Here is a 15,294-nt window from a genome sequence, read left to right as displayed (position 1 = left end):
TGGCCGCTGGGGAGACAGCGAGGGTTGCTGGGTCAGCTGGGCCTGCATGGGTCACAGCGCCCCCCGCCCACCCCCAGCCAGCTCATCTATGCCTCCCCCAACTGACTGGCCCTCCCCGTGCTGGGGTGCCAGGAGGGAGACAGAGGAAGGAGGTGGTGACTTGTGTGGCACTGGAGGTGGATTTTGTGTCGCAACAATGCCTGCCCACCAGGGAGCTGCATTTTCCCTCATCAGTTTGGGAGACCCCCGTGCGTGGGGGCCGTCTCTCTCCCATTAGACTAAGAATTTCCAGCTCTTGGGGGACTATCTCTCTCCATTAAACTGGAAGACCCTAGAGGGCCAAGTCATGTCTCCTCCATCAGATTGGAAATTGTTAAAAGTCCAGGGGCTGCATCTCCCCCATCAGATTGGAAATTCTCAGGTTATGGGGGCCGTGTCTCCCCCATTAGATCGTTGGGAGCTATGAGCTCCAGGTATTGTCTTTTCTGTGAGTTGCAAGGCCTCAGAATAGGGGGAGCTATAGTTCCCCATTAGATTGAAAGATTGCACAGAGTGGAGGCCATGTCTCCTCCATCAGATTGGAAATTCCAATTTATTATTGGGTTGGGTCTTTCCAGTCAGCTGGGGACCCCAGAAGTTGAACGGGGGGCATGTCTATCCCATCAGACTGGAAATTCCTAGAAAGTGGGGGGCCTGTACTCCCCCATCAGATTGGGAGTACCCCCAAAAGTGGAAACTGTGTTTCCCCCATCAGACTAGGAATTCTCAAAGAAAAAAAAGCCATGTCTCTTTAAGACCCTGTCTCCCCCATCAGAATACAAAATCTGCTTCAGTGCCCGCTGTGTCTCCTCCATCTGATCAGAAGTCATGCCGTCTTCATCACTGCTCGGGTGGCCTGTGAGGCGTTGCCTCTTCTCTCTGACTGGCAGCTCTTGAATAGGGAGGCTTCTTCCCTAATTCAAGACCGTCTCTCTGAGGGCAGAGACCATGTCTCCTCCATCAGACCAGGTGGGGGCAGGGTTGTGGCTCCCTTTCCTCTGTCTCCCCCCTTGGTACCTGCCACAGGGTGGCCAACAGTTCAGGAGGCCCTTGGGGGTGCTGTGCCCACTCCCTGCACATACCTGCACAGCTTGGACACCCCTATCTTGACCTGCAGAGACAGGGCTCTGGGCAGCGCCTCAGGTCATTTGGTCCACCCCCCTGTCTCTTGCCAAGACCAGCTGCCAAGGCCCCCCGTAGGGTGGGGCAGGAGGTACACTTACCTCTGGGGATGCCATTTCTGCTTTGGGTGAAAGAGATTCCACCCCTTGGATGAGACCCAGCCTGTGAGTAGGAGGGAGGCACGAGGGAGGGAAGGGTTGTTCCCCCTGTCCCCGGGGGATGGTGGCCACTTGGGAAGGAACCAAGGCGGAATGAATGAGGCCCTCATGTTCAAAGCCACCATCCCCAGGGGATGAGCAGACGTCCCCTGAGGATCCTGATGGCTCTGAGAACACCAGCTGTGTCCATGCTACCCCCACTGCCAGGTTGTTTAAGGACAGAGGCAAGACAGTGCCTCTCTCGCTGTGTTTTTCCATTTGCCAATAAATGGCTGTAATTTTCCCGGGAGCGCGTTTGCCTGTGTGAGGGTGTGTGCATGCGCACACCAGCATCCGCGCCAGATAACTGAATAATTGAGTTGGCTGCGCGGAGGTTCAGCTGTTTCTGCGGCAGGGATGGGGTCCAGCCTGCAGCTGCTGTGACAGACTGAATTTAAAACAGGGGCATTCATGTAAAGGGACATCGAATGCTTTTCCACTCTACCGCTGCACGTTTTGGAACACGTGGCCCGTTTCTGGCTTTGCCACCCCTCAAGGAAGAGAGTCTGATATGTCGATTTTTTTTTCGGGGGAGGGGGGTGTGATAAGGCACAGACTGCCTTCCTTTTGTGACCTGGGGATGAAGAGAGTCCACCTGAAATGCCGCTTTGTCCTTTGGCCAATGAATGGGGTGAGAATCTCTCCCTTTCCCATCATCTGTTGGGCAAAGGGCAGCAGAATGGTGGGTGGAGCAGCCAAAGCTGGGGTCCAACTGGGCCTCCAAGGGGAGGGGGTGGTGGCCAGGCTGGGGGCGACTCACCAGAGAGTTTGACCACCACTGAGGCAGATCCAGAGAGCAGGGTCTTGGGGTTCTTAGCAATACACGTGTACGTGCCCTCCTGGGTGGCTGTCATGCTACTGATGTTCAGGTGGTCTTGGTCGCTCTTTAAGGCCCGCCCATTGAAGGTCCACACATACTCGGGCTCCGGGCAGGACCGGGACACACACCACAGTGTGAGGGATGTGTTGAAGTCGACTTTGATGGTGCAGCCTGTGCGGGTCGTGGAGTCCTGGAGTATGGCCACGCGTTCTGGGCCAACTGTGAGGGTGGGAGGGAGACAAACGGGGCAGTGGAGGGAGAGGGCCGTCGAGGCGGGCACCCGCCTGGCTTTCTTTCCACCAGGAGGGGCCCCTGGGAAAATCTGGAGGAAAAAAGTGCTCTGGCCTTTGCAAATCCCACATGGATCTCTAACTTGCCCTAAGATCTTGACGATCACTTTCCCTCTCAGGGGATTTCAGTTGTCTTTTCTGTAGAAAAACGACGTTGGGGCACTGCACAAAAACACTGCAAGATGTTTTTGACATCTACGGGTTCATTAAGGGAAAAAAAGGTCTAAATGATTGGTTTCCGATAAGCCATTCTAAGAATCTAGAATTCTAGGGTTCCAAGAGCAGGTGTTTCTATGTTCTAGGAGGCTAAGAGTCTAGAAATCTATGTTTCTAAGATTCTAGGGTTGGGCACGGAGAAGGTAATGGCACCCCACTCCAGTACTCTTGCCTGGAAAATCCCATGGACGGAGGAGCCAGGTGGGCTGTAGTCCATGGGGTTGCTAAGAGTCGGACACGACTGAGCGACTTCACTTTGACTTTTCACTTTCATGCAATTGGAGAAGGAAATGGCAACCCACTCCAGTGTTCTTGTCTAGAGAATCCCAGGGACGGGGGAGCCTGGTGGGCTGCCGTCTGTGGGGTCGCAGAGTTGGACACGACTGAAGTGACTTAAGCAGCAGCAGCAGGGTTGGGCAGCTCTAAGTTTTTAGAATTACAGTCTAAGAATCTCTGCCTCTAGAGTTTCTGGGGTTCTCAGAGTCTAGAATCCAGAGCTTCTCAAATCTAGAATTCCCTGGTTGTAGGATTCTAGGTTCTAAGTTGTTCTACATTGCCATCCCTTGTGTACCTGAGTGATTTCTTTTCTCTGGGTTGTTGTTCTCGTTTAGTCGCTCAGTCGTGTTGGACTCTTTTGTGACTCCATGGACTGTAGCCCACCCCCCCCAAGCTCCTCTGTCCGTGGGATTTCCCAGGCAAGAATACTGGAGTGGGTTGCCATTCCCTTCTCCAGGGGATCTTCCCGACCCAGGGATCGGATCTGCATCTCCTGCATTGGCAGGTGGATTCTTTACCACTGAGCCACCTGGGAAGCCCTTTCTCTGAATGCTACATGGTGTATCTGCTACTCCTGGAGATGACTCCATACTTTGGTTATATTTTTAATTTTATTCCCCCTCCCATTCCACCATTCATGTCCCCTCTCCCTTTTGAAAACAACCAGTCCTGGAGGTATCGATTCAAAGGGAAAGATGATTCAATTTCAAACGTGGTCTTCTTGTCCTTTGGAGATGGGTCGAGTGCATTTTGAGGGGACTCTTTGGTTTCTAACCCCAGCTGGCCTACTGACTCGCTGTGTGCCCTCAGGCACCCTCTCCTGGGCTCAGTTTCCCCATCTACGAGGCTGGGGGCTGGGCCGGGAGGACTCACAGTACACGGTCAGGTTGACGGGCTCGCTGCGGCTGACACTGACAGGGTTCCAGACCTCACACTGGTAGGCGCCGGCCTCCTCCCTGCGGATGCCATGCCGGGTCAGCACCCGGCCGTCGGGGGACAGGCCAAGGCGCACGGCGATGGGCAAGGCGTCGCCGTTGAAGAACCATCGGACCTCAGCAGGGCTGGGGCTGCTGCACGTCAGGTGTAGGGTGTCCCGGCGCTCCACCAAGGCCGTGCTGTTGGCCACGACCACGGGCTGGGCCAGGATCTCTGTGGGACAAGAGACAGAGGGGGAGGGGGCCGGGCACTGCCTGCTCCCAGGGTCTCCCCCTCCCCAGGCAGGGGGCATGGCTGGATCCCAGCACTACCCCTGAAACCCCAGCCAGAGGGGCAAAGAACAGGATGAGAGGGAGGTTTAATCCTGGAAGCCATCTGGGAGGAGGTGAGCATTTTAATGTTATTTTAGGACTTTTTCTCTTTTTTTTGATGGCACATTTTTTATTTATTTATTTATTTATTTTTAAAGAAGGACTGGGCAGAAGATGGGAAAACCCAGCTAGGGTAGAGGGGGCTCTCTGGGGTGTCTCACCATAGACCTGCATGTGTCCGTAGCCCACCTCCGTCTGAAATTGCCTGTTGAGAGTCTGCAGGATGTAGGTGCCCGAGTGCCCAGGCAGGGCACCCTGGATGTCCAGGCCACCGTCGGGGCGCACAGCCTCCCGCCCCGTGTGGGCTGGGCCAGGGGTCTCATCGCCTGTGCTTACAATGTAGCTGGCTACCAGGTAAGACAGGCTGAGCGTGGGCCCCGCGTACCAGTTGTAGGCCAGCAGTTCCCCCGAAAGCCCTTGGACAGCCAGAGTGACGTTGTCGCCCTCGGCTGGCTGGGCAGGCTCGGGGGTGATAATGATCTCGGCCCCCGCACTCAGGATCGCGGCTGAAAAGGAGCCAGAGGGGTGGGGTGAGGCAGGCTTGACCACTCCCCACGTTTGATGGGGGACGAGACAATGGGCTCCTGGCACATGTGTTCCTTCCATACAGTAAGGGCTCAGTAACTGTTAGCCAGGTGCTAAAGGGGGTCTTAGTCCTGGGAGGATAGGGGCTGTGATCTGAGGACCAGATTTGATGGGCTGTGCTAAGGATCTAGCATAGGCCTTGCTCATAGCAAGCTCACAGCACCCACTCAGCCTATGGGACCTGGGACAAGATCCAGAGGGTTTTCCCCGGCCGTGAGAGTCATCAGGCCTCCACTTACAAGATTAAGCTGCCTCATCCAGCCCCCCTGGGAACCCCAGCTCCCGGTTGGGTGCCCTTCCCTTGCCTCCCCAGGCTCAACCACAGCAGAAAGTAGGGCTGTGATTAATCCACTCCACCCCTTCTGTTCTCAACCCAGGAGATAAGCCCCAAACCCGACTAGCTGGTCGGGTCTGCCTGGGATGGAACTGTGCGTGGCTGACTGGATCAGGAAGCTGTGGCGGTTCTCACGTAAGAAGTGTTTACAGGCCTGGCCTGGTTTCTGGTACTTTCCATGCTGATGGAGCCTGGCTACGAGCTAGGGCTCTGGATCTAGCACTCAGCCCTGTCGCTTTCTGGCTGTGTGACCCTGACCAGCGACTTCACCTCTCTGAACCTCAGGCTTCTGGTCTATGGAGTGGGGGTCATGGGTGGGGTGGTTATGAATACACAAAAAGTGTATAGGACAACACCCAGTAGATGGTAGTAAATGCTGCTGGGTATGACCTTCAAATGACCCCAGGAGTTAGACCCATTTCATAGATGAGGAAACTGAGGCTGAGAAGAGGAAAGCAACTGCCCAAACCACATCCTGAGGGAGGGGCTGAGCTGTTGATTACAACTCATGGTAGTTAAGGCTTCTGTAGCTCAGTAAGGGTTTGCTACATGAATGAAGCACAGCAGTGGCTCCCTAACCCTAACTTACACCCCAGTTTTAGAAATCTTCAAAGTTACCTCAAAAATATCTTTGGGTGACAGTCCCCGGCCTGCCCCACACTGGTGATTCTTGGAGGAGCAAATTGTGCCTGCATGAAGCAGAGCTGTCGCCCCTACCTGCTGGGTTTCTGGCTCACATCTTCCCTCCCCAGGCTCCCCTCCCTTCCCTGAGACCATGGGGCTAAGGCTCTAGGGGTGCCATTCTCGCTCACCACTGAGAAGGAGCCATCTGCTTCGGATCAGCACCATCTTTCACCCCAAAGCCGGCTCTTGGAGACAACGGCGTTGGCGGCCCGGCGCTCCGAGGCCCTTCCTGGTTGGGGTTTGGCTCCGTCTGGCGCTGGACCTGGGAGGATTCGGTGATTTGGAGCTGGGGGAGATCACCTGAATTTGGAGGGATCGAGTCACCGAGGATCTGGGGCCCCGTTTGGGTACCAGAGCGGGTGTGGCAGGCACGGGCCAGGGGCCACGACCTGGTCAGGCCTCCTGGGGCGCTGCCTGCCCTTCTTTGTGCCGAGGGCCCGGGTTTGGTACCGGGAGAAGAAACAGGTCACCAGGGAGGTGGGAGGAGGGCCAGGGGAAGATTTTAGGGCAGTTCTTACCCACGGCGCAGGCCGACTTGGGGGGGACACCGAGGGATAAAACACATCCACAGTGACTGCCGTTTTCCCAGGCCCAAAGCTGCGGGTGACCCTCAGGTTTCATCTCAGTGGCTGCCCTGTGATGCGATCACTGTCAGAGCAGGCAGATGGGGAAACTGAGGCATGGGGTAAAGGTTCTGACTTGCCCAAGTTCCTGCAGGCAGGGGGTTCTGAACTCTGCTCTGTTTCTGAACCCACACAGAAGGGAAGGAGGCCAATGACTGTACACTATCTCTGGGGCCCTGTTTTTTGTTTGTTTTTTATACATACTTATTTATTTGACTGCACCGGTTCTCAGATGCGGCACATAGGATCTTTAATCTTCGTTGTGGGAGGCAGGATCTTTAGTGGCGGCATAGGGTCCAAGTTCTCTGACCAGGGATTGACTGGGTTCCCCCTGCATTGGAAGTGTGGGATCTTAACCACTGGAAGTCCCAGGGGCCGTGTTTCCTGTTGGTTTCCTACATGGGGCTGAGCAATCCACATTCTCTCTCTTCTTCCCTTGAAGCCTTGTTCTTTCTGTCTGTGAAATGGGCATATGCGAACCCTTTGGGGCCAGAGAGAGTCTTGACCTTGGCTGTACACTTTCTGGAAGTGAGGCTGGAAGCAGCCTCTTCCTGAGTCTCTGTTGACTGCTCTGAAAACCAGGGATGTATAGACTCTAATCAGGGTTGTTGAGTGGTTAGTGAGATGCCACATATCAGGAACTTAGCACCTGGCAGAGTTGGGTTCCAAACACAAGGGGTGGTTGGTGTTATTGGACCTAGTTCCACTGTTCCTAGTTTCCATGACCATAGGCAAGTTATAGAGCCCACTGGGCCTCAGTTTCCTCATCTGTAAAATGGGAGTGATGATAATACCCACGTCATGGGCTGTTGGAAGGATGAAATGAATGAACTTGTGTAAAGTACTTACCATGATGCCTGGCACGGAGCAGAGGGTCAAGAAGAAATCACTCAGGGACTTCCCTGGTGATCCAGTGGCTAAGACTCCATGCTCCCAATGCAGGGGGCCCAAGTTCGATCCCTGGTGAGGGAACTAGATCCCACATGCTGTAACTAAGACCTGGTGCAGCCAAATAAACAAATAAAATATATATTTTTAAAAAAGATGCTCATTCATTCACCCTACAAATATTTAATCAGCATTGTTGGTCTGCCAAGCACTGTCCTGGGGCTAGTAGGTAGAATCCCTGCCCTTGTAGGGCTGAGATTTGTGGGTAAACAAACCAAACATAAAATCTATCCCATGTCGGATGGAGATAAGTGCTGTGGGGAAAAATCAAGCCAGGAAGGGGGCTGGCGATTTTGGAATTGGGGCCAGAGGTGGTGGGGCAGGGAGGCTGTCTCTGGGAAGGTGATGCTTGGTAGAGGCTGTGGGGGGATGGGGCAGGGGTGGAAAGCACCCCCCGCCACCAAGTCAAGAACATTTGTTCTTGACAAATGTGTTATCAGTATCTCGATGGCGTCTGGATCCTGGTGTCTCTGAGGCTCCAGCATCCTGCTTCTGGGCCGGGGGCCATACCTGTGGCTCACCTGTCCTGATTTGCTCCTCCAGCACTGTGTCCTCAGCTGCCCTGGCAGGGCGGGGCTCTGACGTGGAGGACAGTGTGAGCTGAGAGGGGTGGGTGCAGCCAGGTGAGTTGTGGGTGACCTGGCATACTCCCCCCATCCCTCCTGTGACCTCAACTCACCCTTCTCTGTCCTAGCCCAGCCCTCTCCCCTGAGCCCTGGGAACCTCATCCAGGGGCTCAGGATATCATTCAGGATGCTTCCCCCTCCCCACCTCCCCGGATGTCCCTGGGCACCTCTTGCTCACCCCGTCCCAGATTGACCTCGAGATCTTCCCCTAGACCTGCTCCTCTTCCCCACCCTCTCATCAGAGATGGCGCCACCGTCTACCGTCACTGGGGCAGAGACGGGGCCTTGTCCCTGATTCTAATCTACCCCCCCACCCCTGCCACCGCATGCCACACTCTATCATGCCTGCTTCTTAAATGCCCTATGCGTCTTTGTCTCTCTCCCTGTGGCTCCTGCCTTAGTCCACGTCTCCCCAACCTGCACGGGCCCCCTCATCTGGCTTCCCCTCCCCAACTCCTCCCTGGTCTCTGACCCTGGTTTGGCTCCCTCTCAGTGCCCAGAACCTGCTACGGCTCCTCAGAAGAAAGCTATGCCCTCAGGAGAAAGCCCAGCTCGTCACTGTGGCCCCGTATGGCCTGGCCCCTGCGTGCTTGAACACCCGTTCCTTCTGGGAACTCTGCTCCAGTTATTCTGCTTCACTACCACTCTCTCCACCCAGCACATCCCTGCTTCCCCCTGCTCTAGTTCACTGCCTATTCAACAACTCCCCCTCCTCCTCCAGGAAGCCCTCCTGGACTCCTAGACTTCATGAGGTGCGCCCCTCATCCCCAGTCAGTCCCAGCCCTGACCACCTTGGGTCTTCACTGTCAGGGGGTAGATCTGTTTCTTCAAAGTGACTGAGTCGTGGGAGGGCAGGACTGGGGCCGCTGTGCTGTGGGCATCACCATGTCCCCCGCACTGCCCAGCACAGGATCGGATGATGGAGCAGAGGCTGAGAGTGTTTGTGGAACTGGACACCAGGGGCGGATGACACAGACAGAGGAGTCTCCAGGGAGGTCTGGGCTTCTGGGGATTTGCCGTCTGGCTGAGTAGCGAGAAGAGGCTTTGGCTCTGAGAGTCTTGAGGACAGATCCTGGCTTTTGTCCAGACTCCACCATGGCTCCCTACCACTCTCAGCAACACACAGACCCTCCTCTCTCTGTGGTCCTTGTGCTTCCTGATTCAGTCCTGGCTCCATCTCCCCAGCCCCTCCCCCTGGTGCTCCCAGACATGAGCCTGGACTTTTGGTCCAATTGAGTGCTGTGGTTTCTTGAGCACCTACTATGTGCCAGGCCCAGAGCTGGGCAGAAAGTAAACCTGGCCATCCTGGGCAGGGGCCTTTGCCTGTCTGGCAGGTGGCTGGTAGGTGATCATGATACTGACCTCTCTGGGGTTTCTCTGGGGGTGAGGGAGACCAGGTGCATGGGCTCAGTGCCATGCCTACTCCAGAGTGGGCACTGGGTACTCAGGGGCCATCATTCATTCACCTTTCAACAAACATTTATTGAGCATCTCCTAGGTGCCGGGCACTGTGCTAGGTGCTGGTTTACAGCTACGAATAAGACTGGAAAAATCCCTGCCCCATAGAGCTGACCTTTTGTTTGGGGCGATAGTCAGCTGACAAATAAATAGATGTAATATATCAGGTGGAGATAATGTGATGCAGAGGAACAAAGCAGGAGAGGGGATGGAGGTACCTGGGGCAGTGGTTTATGTAGGGTCAACAGAAGATGTTTTAGGAGGTGACATCAGAGTAGAGACTCAATGAGGGAAAATTGAATCTGGGGGATTCTGGGGGAAAAGCATTCCAGGCAGACAGAACAGCAAGTGAGCAAGTGCAGAGGCCCCGAGGCAGCCGTGTTTTGGTGAGTGGGAGGCTGGTGTGGCTGGAGTACGGTGAGCGGAGAGGGGCACAGAGGAAACATGGGCGGATCCTGCAGGGCCTTGTGGGCCACAGGAGGACTTTGGCTTTCACTCTGAGATAGGAGCCCTGGGAGAGATGTGAGCAGAGAAGGCATGGGAGCTGACTTAGGTGTTAATAGGGTCTTCTGGCTGTGTGTGGGGCACAGACTGTGGGAGGTGACAGCAGATGCTGGGAGGCAGTGGGGTGACTACAGAAGTTTGGACACGCTGTCCAGCGTGGTGGTGGTGGTTCGGTCACTCAGTTGTGTCTGACTCTTTGTGACCCCATGAACCGCAGCACGACAGGCTTACCTATTCTTCAGCATCTCCCAGAGTTTGCTGAAACTCATGTCCATTGAGTCAGTGATGCCATCCAACCATCTCATCCAGTGTGGCAGTCACTGCGATTAGCTTCTCCGAGTTTAGATGAGCTCTGAGTGAAAAGTACACACCGAAGAGGCGATCGTTTTGTAATATACAGAAGTGTTGGATCATTATGTTGTGCATCTGAAACGAACAGTGTCGCAGGTCAATTACACTTCAACTAAGAGAAAAGACACGTAATCACAGTATCCTAACAGGTCCTGCAGTGAACATTATTTACGTTGTCATCATAATGGTGCAAACACTAATTATTGATATAATTAAAAGCATGGGCTTCTTAGGTGGCACAGTGGTAAAGAATCTGCCTGCAATGCAGGAGACGTGGGTTCCGTTCCTGGGTCGAGAAGATCCCCTGGAGAAGGAAATGGCAACCCGCTCCAGTAATTCTTGCTTGGAAAACCCCATGGACAGAAGAGCCTGGGCGGCTACAGTTCATGGGGTTGCAAAGAGTCAGACACGACTGAGCATGCTTGCGTGCATGCATGCGTGATAAAATTTTGAAGAGGATGAGGAAGGAGAAGTGGAGATGTCTTATAACATGTCTTATAACATGTCATGTCTTATAACATCTATAAATTTAAAATTATTTTTCTCTTTTTAAATTGTATTTATAGGAAGCGATAGGCTTAACTAAACCTGTTGTGACAATCATTTCACAAAATATGTAAATCAAACCATCTTGCTGTGCACCTTAAACAGTGATATATTCAACTTTGTCTTTCTTTTTCCTTTTTGGCCATGCTGCCTGGCTTAAGGGATCTTAGTTTCCTGACCAGGATTTGAACCCAGGCCCTCTACAGTGAGAGCATGGAGACCATGAGGGAACTCCCTATATAAGGTTTTTCCTAATAAAACTGGGGAAAAAAAAAAAAAACAAACAACCCTGAAAGTGAAAAGGAACAAAAGCTCACAAAAATATTGAAGATTTATTACAGACACATACACAAAGAATGCAAAACCTATTGTTCACTTTTTATATTGAGTCCATGTTTAAATGATGGGAGCCAGTGATAAAGAACCCACCTACCAATGCAGGAGACATAAGAGACATGGGTTTGATCCCTGGATCAGGAAGATCCCCTGGAGGAGGGTATGGCAACCCACTCCAGTATTCTTGCCTGAAGAATCCCATGAACAGAGGAGCCTGGCAGGCTACAGTCAGTGGGGTCACACAGAGTTGAACACGACTAAAGAGACTTAGCATGTTGAGATGATAACATTTTGCCTATGTTGGGTGACATAAATTTGTTTCACCTGTTTCTTTTTATTATTCTTCATGTGATACCAAAACGTTTTAAAGTGTATGCATGGCTGGCCCACGGAGGGGAGAAGTGGTTGGGTCACTGATATATTTTACTAATGATTTATGCATTATTTTGACATTATTGGCTTTACCTATTGTCTCAACCAGCATCACCCTCCCTCCCTGAAAACCCATTTTGCAGACAAAGAAACTGAGGCCCAGACCTTAGCTTTGGGAAATTGAAGTGGGCAGGGCCTTACTCTTCTCTGCAGCTGGGGACAAAGTTCTCTGACTTTATTTTGTCCACTCTGTCCCCTGACCCCTGCCCTCTTATCTCACCAGCCACGTCATTAGTGCCCTAGGGAGCTGGGGGTGACCTGGGCCTCCTCCTTTCTGTCTCCTCTCCGAGACTCCGCCCATGACTGACGACATTCCTAAGGTGGAACTCGTGGCTGGGGCTCTCATGCCAGGACACTTGCCCTGTTCTTCTGGTTGGAGCCCTCACTCTGAGAGCTACTCGCTTAGCAAGGCTGAAGCAGGTTTCTGGACCCCTCTTTTCTGTTTCCCTTATCTCTCCAGGGCGAGGCTGAGGGTGCTGTAATATTTACTCATGGATCTGACTTCAGGGTGTGGCTTCCTGTGCTGGCTTGGCAAGGTCTGGGCTTGGTCTTGGGGAGGCTGTTGTTGGGGAGAAAGAACTCCACGTCCCCTTAATTCCTCACCCTCGGAAGAACGTCCAGGCTACTGTGCCTGGTGGGGGGTGGACAGTGGACTGGAGGGGCCAGCCTCAGACTTTCACCTTGGCTGTTCCCGTTGCCTGGATACCTGTCCTGCTCCCTGCCCCCATCCCAGTCTCACCTTATTCACCTGGGTTTTTCCAGGTCATTCAATCATTGAACAAATATTTATCGAACACTGACTACCTGCCAGGATGGCTGGGGAGACAGGCAACATCCCGCTCCTTGTGGGGCTAAATCCTATTGGAGGGAGACGGGTCGTAATGGAAAGACTGATAGAGAATATCATGTCAGGTGGAGATAAGTGTTATAAAAATATGAGATAGGGCCAGAGGATTGGGAGTGGCAGGGGGTGCTCTGTTGGGAGGGAGGTCAGGGAATCTTTCTAGGAGGTGATGTTTGAGCTGAGACCTGAAGGAGGACACCAAGGAAGACTGTGACTATCTAGGAGAGCTGTGTTTTTGGCAGAAATCTTGGGCTTCCCAGGTGGCTCAGTGGTAAAGAATCCCCCTGCCAATACTGCAGACTCAAGAGACGTGGGTTGGATACCTGGGTTGGGAAGATCCCCTGGAGAAGAAAATGGCAACCCACTCCGGTATTCTTGCCTGGGCAAAATCTCATGGACAGAGGAGCCTGGCAGGCTACAGTCCATGGGGTTGCAAAAGAGTCCAACGTGACTTAGTGACTAAATAACAATGGGCAAGTGCAAAGGCCCTGAGGCAGCAAGGGCGAGGATGAGTGTGAGGAAGGCAAGGAGACGGGGTGTGGCTGGAACTCGGTGAGACAGGACAGTAGGAGGAGCTGGTTGTAGAAGAGGTAGGGGACTTCCCTGGTGGGCCAGTGGTTAAGACTGCACTTCCACTGCAGGGGGCACAAGTTCAACACCTGGTCGGAGAGCCAAGATCCCTAACTAAAATCCCACATGCCGTGTGGCACAGCCAAGAAAAAAATAGAAAAAGGAGCAGGGGACCCAGAACAGGGCCCTTTGGACACAAGATGGCCCATTATAGATGAGTCACGTGATGGTAAGCTTGAACTTGGGATAAGAGCCGATGAGGAACAGAGTGAGTGAAGTGAGTGAAAGTTGCTCAGTCGTGTCCGACTCTTTGCCACCCCATGGACTGTAGCCCACCAGGCTCTCCTCTGTCCATGGGATTCTCCAGGCAAGAATACTGGAGTGGGTTGCCATTCCCTTCTCCAGGAACAGAAGGGAAGGGTTTAGGTGTAGGGCGAGGGGCCACAGGGGGCCAGGTTGGCATGAGTGAGGGGGTGGGTTTTTCTGGAAGGTGGTCAAGGCCTGGAAGTGAAGGGCAGAATTAGGGAGGCGGAGGGGAGCAGAGAGAGTGCCGGGGTTCTCTGGGGACCCCAAAAGAGCAGAAGGGGCCTGGGAGGGGCGACCTGGCTAAATGTCCTTACTCTCTGGGCCTCATTTTTCCCCATCAAGAATATGGGAAGGGGCTGAACTTGGATTTTGAGTTATGGTTTAAAGCAATTTAAAAGCTTTGGAAAACTTCAGATTTTACATGCTTATCCAAAACAGAGGGCAGGACGCCCTTCCCCCGAGCTCAGGCCAATCCTGTTTCTTGTCCCTGCCCATGCTCTTCTCCCATTTGATTTTGAAAGCAAATTTCAGCCATGGTATTGCTTTTATTCATACTTCAGTCTGTATCTCTAAAAGGTTCAGTTCAGTTCAGTTCAGTCATTCAGTGGTGTCCGACTGTTTGCGATCCCGTGGACTTCAGGCTTCCCTGTCCATCACCAACTCCCAGAGTTTGCTCCAACTCATGTCCATTGAGTCAGTGATGCCATCCAACCATCTCATCCTCTGTCGTCCCCTTCTCCTCCTGCCTTCAATCTTTCCCAGCACCAGGGTCTTTTCAAAAGGTAAGGACTCATTAAAAAGGTAAGGACTCATTAAAAAAAAAAAATACTTGTAATGTCATTGTTTCACCTAAAAAGTGAAAACAAAACCAACAGTGAACAATTCCTTAGTATCTTCATATACCCAATGGGTCCAAATTTCCAGTCACCTCCTGAACATCATAATCTCTTTGCTAGCTTCACTGGGGGGCATACTTTCCATCCCATAATATTCACCTTGGAATATTCATCCCATAATATTCATAATATGCGGCCATCCCCCAAATATAGTTTTAGAACCCTTTCATCACCCCTCAAGGGTTTCCCTGTGCCAAGATCAAAAAATGGCTCAATATTTTGAAGTGTTTGCTTCACTTCAGATGTGTTTGCTTCCATTCAGTGGAATGCTTTCCTCAGATGAAATCGTCTGTGGAACCCCAGTGCATCCAGCAGATAAAAGTACCTTGGGGTTCGACTCAGCCCCCTCTCCCGAGTAGAGGATCCAACCTGCACCCCCATCAAAGGTGTGGAGGGCGGTGAAGGGGCGTCCACACCTCTGAGGCCAGGCTACTCGCACCATCTGATCCCGGCCGTCTCTTTCAGAGTGCAATGCCCGTTTGCACACAAAGGGGTTGAATTTGGGAGAGAAGGGTTTTCCCCATGAATCATTATCATTCTTGGTCATGGCCCAGCACACTTCCTTCCCCACGCAGCCACTTCCTCGTTTATAAAACAAGGAGCCACAGGCCTGAGAGTCTAGAGGTGCCCCTGGACTCATTGGAAGTAGGTGGTGGTGGGCAGTGACCCCTAGTGGACAGAGATGGGGCCGAGCGAGCCAAGGAGCCTGGGGGCTCCCAGTCCCAGCCAAGGACATTGGTCTCTTCCTAACCGGGCCAAAAACTGGGCCAGTGCCTGAAATTCCACCATCGGCTATACCTCCTTCGGATTAAGCATTCCCCTCTGCTTGGACACGCAGATCCCAGCATTTGAGTGGGTGTGGGTTACATCCTGGTCCCTCGTCCTTTCAGACTGGAACCGTGCAGAGGATAAAGCTTGGAGTTAGAAAGTCTTTGGTTCCATTCCCAGTTTGTCCCTTTACAGCCTGTGTGACCTGACCTTTTT

General features: G+C 52.9%; 1 protein-coding gene across 1 annotated transcript in view; it reads right to left on the bottom strand.

Annotated features, from left to right (window-relative positions):
• Positions 1-14,857, bottom strand: part of CEACAM16 (carcinoembryonic antigen-related cell adhesion molecule 16) — a 17,125-nt gene extending 2,268 nt beyond the window's left edge. The window contains exons 1-6 of the mRNA XM_010852685.1: positions 14,636-14,857; positions 7,963-8,041; positions 6,033-6,170; positions 4,429-4,773; positions 3,834-4,109; positions 2,119-2,397 (exon numbers count right to left, since the gene is read on the bottom strand). Coding sequence (XP_010850987.1) covers positions 2,119-2,397; positions 3,834-4,109; positions 4,429-4,773; positions 6,033-6,170; positions 7,963-8,041; positions 14,636-14,857 — 1,339 coding nt within the window. The remainder of the gene's footprint in view (positions 1-2,118; positions 2,398-3,833; positions 4,110-4,428; positions 4,774-6,032; positions 6,171-7,962; positions 8,042-14,635) is intronic.
• Positions 14,858-15,294: the final 437 nt, after the last annotated feature.

The sequence above is a fragment of the Bison bison genome, unplaced genomic scaffold, assembly GCF_000754665.1.
Source record: "Bison bison bison isolate TAMUID 2011002044 unplaced genomic scaffold, Bison_UMD1.0 scf7180017864313, whole genome shotgun sequence".
Classification (NCBI taxonomy): domain Eukaryota; kingdom Metazoa; phylum Chordata; class Mammalia; order Artiodactyla; family Bovidae; genus Bison; species Bison bison.
Note: the sequence above shows the minus strand (reverse complement) of the source record. Positions and strands in the feature narration are given on the sequence as shown.